Consider the following 7,402-nt stretch of genomic DNA (forward strand, 5'->3'; position numbering starts at 1 on the left):
ATGCAGTTTATGCAGTTAATGTAGTACTGCTATTATATTTAGGGCATATGCCAGATGTAGGAGTCACAGTACAGTTATTAAAATCAAAACACTGAACCTTTTGAACACAGTTTTTTTTAGTTTAGTTTTATTTATCCATAATAACCTTGAGACGAATAACGTAAAATAAAGACAGCAGTTTACTGAAGTAAGGTTTTTTTTTTTTACTTAAACGTTTTGGCGATCTGCTTGCTCGTTAGCAAGTAGCATCTTCAAAAGGAACTCAATTTTGGAAAGTCAAAACCTCAGGATTGGAGGGACTGCTATCTGCCTCAAGTGTCTGGGTGGAGAGGAGTGTCGCTATGAGTGTGTGTGCCAATAAACCGCAGATCAGAAACATGCGAGTGTGTGTGTGTGTGTGTGTGTGTGTGTGTGTGTGTGGGGGGGGGGGGGGGGGGGGGGTGAAAAGGTGCAAAAAGCATAAGGACAGACCGTAAAATGTGCAAACGTCAAGAGAGAGAGGACACAAGGTAATAAAATAGAATAGAATTAGGATTGTAAGAGAGAAGAATAGAAGAGTGGTGCTCCGTGGATCATGTGAGTTCCCCAAGTAGCTGAACATACAGTGAATAAGTACCAGATTTTCCAGAGTCACCTTTCTCTCTTTTTTTTTTGTAGCCATTTTTAGTCCAGTTACTCCTGAATTGTCATGTTTGAGCAAGATTTTTGCTGCTCAATGTGGAGCTATTATGTAAAAACAAGTAGCTTTTTGTTACATTCATCTTAAGGTTAAAAAGGGAGCAATGGGCCATATATCCTCCAGCTGCACTGACAGTAAGCCTTATGTAACTGAAGATGCATCTGTGATACTATATTCCAATTCTCTGTAATATTTTTTACTGCCGAAGAAGCTCATGAAATCATCATTACAAAAAGCTAAAGGCTCAACAGAGCTGTCTTTGTCTGTCTGACTATAGGAGGGCTTCCCCCCTCAAAGATCAAAGTTGTGGGATTTTGGAGGGTTTTTCCAAGTAACTGCTTTGAAGCGTGTTTCTTTGAATTGCACCAATGAGCTGGTCTGCTTTGATTTATTTCTAGCATTTTCAGAAACTCTGTATATTGAGTGTCATATTGAAAGTGTGTGAGTGCACTAATGGAGTGTATATAAAATGCATATGTTGGATGTATGCAATGCATAGACCAAGACACAAATAAACACAAATAAACACAGTAAGGTTTTACTGTGTTTGCTGAATTTTGCTATGAAAGTTGAACGTTTTATTCTCAGAGCTACTGTGTTTGCTTTATTTGTTTCACTGCAGAAGGTGCTGTTTAGTTCTCCAGCAGTGACACAGCACAAATTACAAAGTTGAATAACCTTTCTTAAATGAGGTTTATAGCGTATAGCTAAATTTTCAGAAAATCTAAAGTATTGTGAAAAAAAAGGAAAACGAGAAAGCAGATTTTTTTTAGTAAGGTCATTTCCTATTGATAAAACTACAGCAGAAGTCCTTTACTGAGCTCTCCTGCTTGTAAAGACATGCATTATTCTTTTTCTTGATTAAAATCTTTATTTAAACTTCAAATGTATAACATCCGACAGAAGAGCATTACACATTAAGACTCTGAATTAAACTGTTAATTTCAAATTTAATTAGCTCATTATCACTCAGTCTGCAAGAGAATTACTTTGCTGACATTTCTGTAATTTGCTTTGCTCTCTGGAAGAACACTTAATTTGTGTCATTAGCATTATTTTTCAAAATTAAATATGTGACAGATCAATTTCGGTGCAAAACACATTAAAACAACACAAACATTTTCATAAAACATATCAGGACTGATGTGCTGTGACACTGCGGGAATATACATTTGTTTATAGAGCTCCCCAATTATGGGGTGGAAAGTAAGTAAGTCCCAGTTATGGACATTAAAACCACATTATTGTAAAAACATTTTTATTGTCAAGACGATGGTTTGTGTTAGGCAGGCATTAGTTAGGCTTCCATTTGTGGTCAGGACATTGCATGTGTGTAGATGTGTATACTGTGTCAGGTTTGTACTGTAACTGGATGCATCTGTCAGCTCTCAAATATGTGACCTTGGATTGGTTTACCCACTAGATCTCAGCCAGTCTGCTACATGACACCGCTTTAGTGAGAGCATTAGCTGAGAGTCGCTCTGACTTGAAAAGCCTCTCAAATGTTCTGTCTGAAGAGGGTGCAGTGAGCCGTTAAAAGGCTCAGTTTTTGCCTTGGAGCGGGGTTTGTCCTCTGGCGTTTAGGACTCACTAGTCAGAGATTGAAAAGCAAACTGAAAGATGAGGAGCATGAATAATGACTTGAAGCAATATTCTTGCTCAAGTTTACTGTAAGCATTTTTATGAAACTAAGGTGACCTGTCATAAAGTGTTGTGTGGCAGGAAGATTGCAGACTCGGATGCAGGACTCATAATTCGGGAAAATGAACTAAAGAAGGCAGCTTCAGTGCTGTAAACTTGCCAAAAAGTACAAGAGACAAATAATATGGGGGCAGAAGCCAGAAATACATACAGTACAAGGAACTAAGAAACACACTGAGCACACAACATGAGGGAGGTCACAACAAGTGCTACAGGAAACTGGGGTCTTAAGTACACACAGGAGGTAATTAGGAAAAAGGAAGACACTAAGGAACACAGGTGAACCAAATCAGGGAAAACAAGACATGGGAAGCAAACGTTTTCACAAAGCACACAAGATGAGGGACTGGCAATATAAAACAGGAAGTAGCAGAACACCAGAGACGGAGACTTAATAAAGAATAAACTCAAAACACCGGGTCAAAGACCCAGGAGCATTGCATGAACAGGTTTTCATGTGTGGTGTGTTACAAGCTACTTAAAGAACAGCCCCAGTCAAACGAGCTGGCTATTATCACTTTTTAGCTAATGAAAAGAAAAAAAGAGAAACTTTAATCTGCATTTTGAACATGCACGCTATTACTTGTTGCTGCTTGACTAACAGTTCAAATATGTCCTGGAGTATGACGTGTTTCAGAAGGAAACTGGCCAAAGAGGTCATCTTTTACAGTCTACATTGTGGCCGAGAGTCTTATTTTCATGGGACTGAACAGCTACACACATAAAGCAGTGCTCCAGAGACGGACCTCACACACACTTCAAAAGATATTTCCATCGCTCTGTTTAAAATGTAAACACACTGCTGAAAAGAAAGTGTGTATTGAAGGTTTGTAGTTCAAGATGAAACTGAACCAGATGGACTTGAATGTTTTGCTTTTCTTGCCATGTTCACTTCCTTTGACATTGTTTCCACTTGTATGAATCCCTGACTATCAAACCATAATAATGGAAATGTATGCAATCAGCAACTATCAGCTTCTTTGTTTTCCACTGTCAACAGTCATTTGAAACTGAGACTGGTGTTTTTGGCACCCCCCCCAAAAAAACAACAACAACAACAAACAAACACAACCCCATGAATCTCAAAATTTCATTGCTTCACCCCCGTGTCTGATTACAGTTCATGTTGTGTATTTTTTTCTTTTCCATTTCCATTGTTTAAGTCTGACAGCAAGTGAAATTACCACAACATTTTCTCCTGTGCTTTCCTGTGATGTAACTATTTTGATATTTGATTTACTTTATATCGATCAGCTCTCACCTAGAATTAATGATTCTGAACTAAATTGCCTATGTTTACCAGGCTGGTGCAAAGTGTGGTAAATCAGCCCGTTGAATGAAAACATATTGCTCCCAAATGGTTCCTAAAGCAGCTACTTCTAGTTAGCAGCACATATCACCAGAGGGCAGCATCTGTCCACAAACTCTAGACAGATTTATCGCTTGACTGAAAGAAAAGGGGGTTTGCTACATGACAGCTCTGTATTTCTGAAATAAATCTAACAAAGAGCCTTTTATGGTCTTCATTCATAGAGAACTTTTACACAGATGACAGTGCTGGACATGCTTGAGAAAAAAACATCCATGGAAAGGTTTATAGCTGCTGATTAAACTGAACCAGTATAGACTTTTTAATCACTTTAGCAATTATAAGAAAGTGCATTTTCTCTGAGAGTGTTTCCATTTAAACATCTCCTTGTGTTCTTAAAAAGATCCGTGAAACCACTGTGCATTTCTCTCCTAGCCTCTATTGAAGCCAAACAACAACACATTTTATACTGTTATGATTACTGGCTGTCTTCTTATCACCTCACTGTGGTGTGTAATTTTCTCGTTCATGTCAGCCAATAGCACAAAGAAAGAAAGATAAGCCTTTGGATTACGCAAGATGACTCACTTAATCTGATTCTCGACGCCCTGGTTTTGACAAAAAATCCATAAGTCTCAGTACCTTGTTGCTTCTAATCAGTGTTAATCATTGATTCATGCCTCCCCACATTCCCTATGTCTGGTGACACTCCGTGATGTGGGAATTCCATTATTTAAATATAACTGGAAGTAAGATTAAAAGGCAAAAAATTGTCCTGGTACTTTCCCGGGCTGTAACTCTGTTGCCGTTGGAGTGTGTTCCTCTAGTGCTCTTCTGGGGTTTAGGATTCTGTATCAACATACTTGCGATGTATCTGTCAGACACGGTGCTCTTCAAGGAGCAGTTGTAAGGCCCGTGTGAACTGTTCCGCTCCAGGTAACTGTGGATAGTAAGCCAGCCTTGTTCGTCCACACTTTTTCCGGTGTACTGTTTCAGAGATCCATCTGAGAGGTTGCGGGAGCCGTGGAACCAGTGGACATTTCCGTCTGGGTAGACTTGCTTGAAGGTGCACACAGGTCCCGTGGTCGTTAATTTACCCTCCGCGATCCCACCACACTCTGCAGGGAAAACCACGAGAAAAGTTTTAAAATGCACTCGATGTACTACGCATCATTCAATAATCTCATTTAGCACGTGAAACTATTCAAATCCTACGCCAATTGTTGCTGTCAGATAAATCACAAGGAAACATTTGCTTAACATTTGCTTAATTATTAACATTTGTGTTTAAATGCATTTTCTTTGTATTTGGTCTGATATGTGTTCTGGTAAATGTGGAAGCAGAGGCAAAAAAGAAGACTGCAATGCAAAAGCAAAGTAAAAATGTGTTTTGTAATAAAACTGAAGTTTAAACATATTACTCTGCAATATTATAATTTGCTTTAATAGAAAAATTAAACTGAAGAACTCTGACCTTGTAACTCCACTTTAGTAGATTCATTGAGTGCTCCTCTGTTGGAGCGTTGCTTACACGTGTATTTTTTTCCGCTCTCTGGAGGGAGCATCTTTTTGAAGATTAATGACAGCCGTCCATCTTCATATTCACAGGTAAAGTTACTCAGAGATGCTCTGTGGAGTTCAGTAGTGATCCCTTTACTGTCCACAGAACACAAAAGTGTTTCCTCTTTGAACCACTGCATAAGTTTGATTGATATTCCATGATGAACCGAGGATGTGTTGCAGTCGAGGGTAACTTGCTCGCCACACTCTGCGGTAATCTTGGGACTAACTCTTAGTTTCACCAACTCTGCAGACAAAGATAGAGACAAAGAAATGTTTCATGTTTCGTTTTTTGTGTCTTAAAGTTGGAGGAGGTAACGCCATCACACCATTATTACATCTGTATTAGAATATTCACCCTTTTACACTAACTTAGATTTAAATTTATAGTTCAGATAAGTTAATATGATCCAAAGCTGCAAAACAGTTGTCGCAGATATTTCAAACTCTACTCAGCAAATACTAATTTATAGTAATTTAGTATAGTTTAGTAATTTCACATACCTTGTGTTGTAAAAGCAAATGCAGTCAGAAGCCAGAGCGTGTACAATGCTGTGAATCCCATTGTCAAATCTTTCACATTTCTCTGTAACATAGAGAACCATCAAACCTAATTAGCTCTCGGTAAATGCACACTAGGTGTTTTCCTGCAGACAGGATGGAAGGCTGACCTTAAAGCCGGATTCATTAACCAGATGTCTGTTAAGTCTTGTTGTTCACCAAACTGACCTCTCGAGAACTGCTGCTTCTCCTGAGCCCTTATTCAGAGCTTGTGGTCCCACAGTCCTTTTGGCTCGTCAATAAATTCTGCATATGCCGCCTCAGACTTCAGAAGATATGAAGTTAATCATTACTTTTAAGTGGAATTACCGGGAAGGCTGAAGCCGTATCCCTGTGAAAGGCGTGGTGTTGAAATCTAAATAACAGTGAGGCTGGAAAGGAAGTGTCGTATTTCTCTGTGTGAGTGTGTGTGAGTGTGTCAGTAGTAAAAAGAACAGACAAAATGAGACAAAATGAAGACCTATTCATAAAGCAGTAAAAGCCACCACAATCAGAGAATTGTCTGACTTTCTTTGATGTGCTTCAGCAATCTTCTGTAGCTTCATTTTGCTGCATTCATCTCTGATATAGATTTTTTCCCATGGGGTCATTATCCCTGTTTAATTCTGTTCATCCAACCCCAGGGGAAATGCTTTATTGTAAGCTATTATGGTGTGAAGAGCCACTTTCACTCTGTTAAGGACTTCATTGTGTGTCACTGTAAAGTAATGAGTCATGTTATTTAAAGCTGTTATATCATCATGGGAAAGTGACACGTTTCTGACATCCACTCGTGACTTACCTTAACCGGGCACAGAGATGGTAAATAAGTGATTTTGCACATCAGTGGCAAATACTGTTTTCCAGCTTTAATAACAATACATAACTTGTATTCAGCAGAAAAAGACCAAAACCACTACTCATGTGTACTATATTTCTTGTTTTGCTGAATAAAGAAAACAGAAGGAGTAAATGAATGAAAGCCTACTGTGCGAGTAAAAAAAAAAAAACTCAAGGGGTTTATGAAAGATTTATTATCAAAAGATTTATCATCATTTGTGCTAATAAATTCTGCCTGTTGCAAGATTTATTATCACAAATATATATTTGGTGTTTTGCACAATTTCGTGTAGTATCTCCTAAAAGGCTGCGTCAATGTCCAGAAAGTGTACATGATAATGAGATTTCATAGATATGGTTTCATTATGGACGAACTTAAAGCTTGTGTGGTATAAATTTTAGTTTGGATCTCTACGCTTAATAATCAATCTTAATTTTGACTCTGTGCTCACTTTTCCTACCAATTTGCTAAGAGCAAAAAAAAAAAAAAAAAGGAGAAATACTGCTCACAGTTGTGTAACCCAGCTAAAAAATTGAATTAATACGCAAAAATCAAGATGCCTTTTATACAATTGCTTCATTAGGTACACCTTTGCAACTACATGTCAAAACAGATATCTGATATTTGACAGATATCTGATCTACCAATCACATCACAGCAACTCAGACAACTTACTGGTTGTTGGTCCCAGACGAATTGGTCAGCTGACCTAATGGGATTTTCCCACATAACCACCTCTGGGATTTTCAGACAATGGTGTCCAAAAAAGAGA

The 7,402-nt window shown here is 38.3% G+C and overlaps 1 protein-coding gene across 3 annotated transcripts; it reads right to left on the minus strand.

The window, feature by feature from the left end:
• Positions 1 to 441: 441 nt before the first annotated feature.
• On the minus strand, positions 442 to 6,208 carry LOC120729184. Of its 3 annotated transcripts, none has more exons than XM_040024701.1 (4): positions 5,979 to 6,208; positions 5,754 to 5,835; positions 5,164 to 5,496; positions 442 to 4,807 (listed from the first exon to the last, which is right to left on the minus strand). In XM_040024701.1, exons 2-4 carry the CDS (start codon positions 5,812 to 5,814, stop codon positions 4,419 to 4,421), a joined length of 783 nt encoding a protein of 260 aa, XP_039880635.1. In that variant the 5' UTR covers positions 5,815 to 5,835; positions 5,979 to 6,208; the 3' UTR covers positions 442 to 4,418. The 3 variants fall into 3 exon arrangements, with proteins under 3 accessions (XP_039880635.1, XP_039880634.1, XP_039880633.1); XM_040024700.1 differs by having other exon boundaries at positions 5,921 to 6,208; XM_040024699.1 differs by having other exon boundaries at positions 5,754 to 6,208.
• Positions 6,209 to 7,402: the final 1,194 nt, after the last annotated feature.

The sequence above is a fragment of the Simochromis diagramma genome, unplaced genomic scaffold, assembly GCF_900408965.1.
Source record: "Simochromis diagramma unplaced genomic scaffold, fSimDia1.1 OVJJ01000302.1, whole genome shotgun sequence".
NCBI lineage: Eukaryota > Metazoa > Chordata > Actinopteri > Cichliformes > Cichlidae > Simochromis > Simochromis diagramma.

Excerpts from the sequence above, each read along its gene's own strand:
- LOC120729184 (XM_040024699.1), bottom strand. The coding sequence starts at position 5,844 with ATGTTACAGAGAAATGTGAAAGATTTGACAATGGGATTCACAGCATTG. Across the intron at positions 5,497-5,753 it reads ATTTGCTTTTACAACACAAG|AGTTGGTGAAACTAAGAGTT; the intron begins GTATGTGAAATT and ends CTTTGTCTGCAG. Across the intron at positions 4,808-5,163 it reads TACTAAAGTGGAGTTACAAG|AGTGTGGTGGGATCGCGGAG; the intron begins GTCAGAGTTCTT and ends TTTTCCCTGCAG.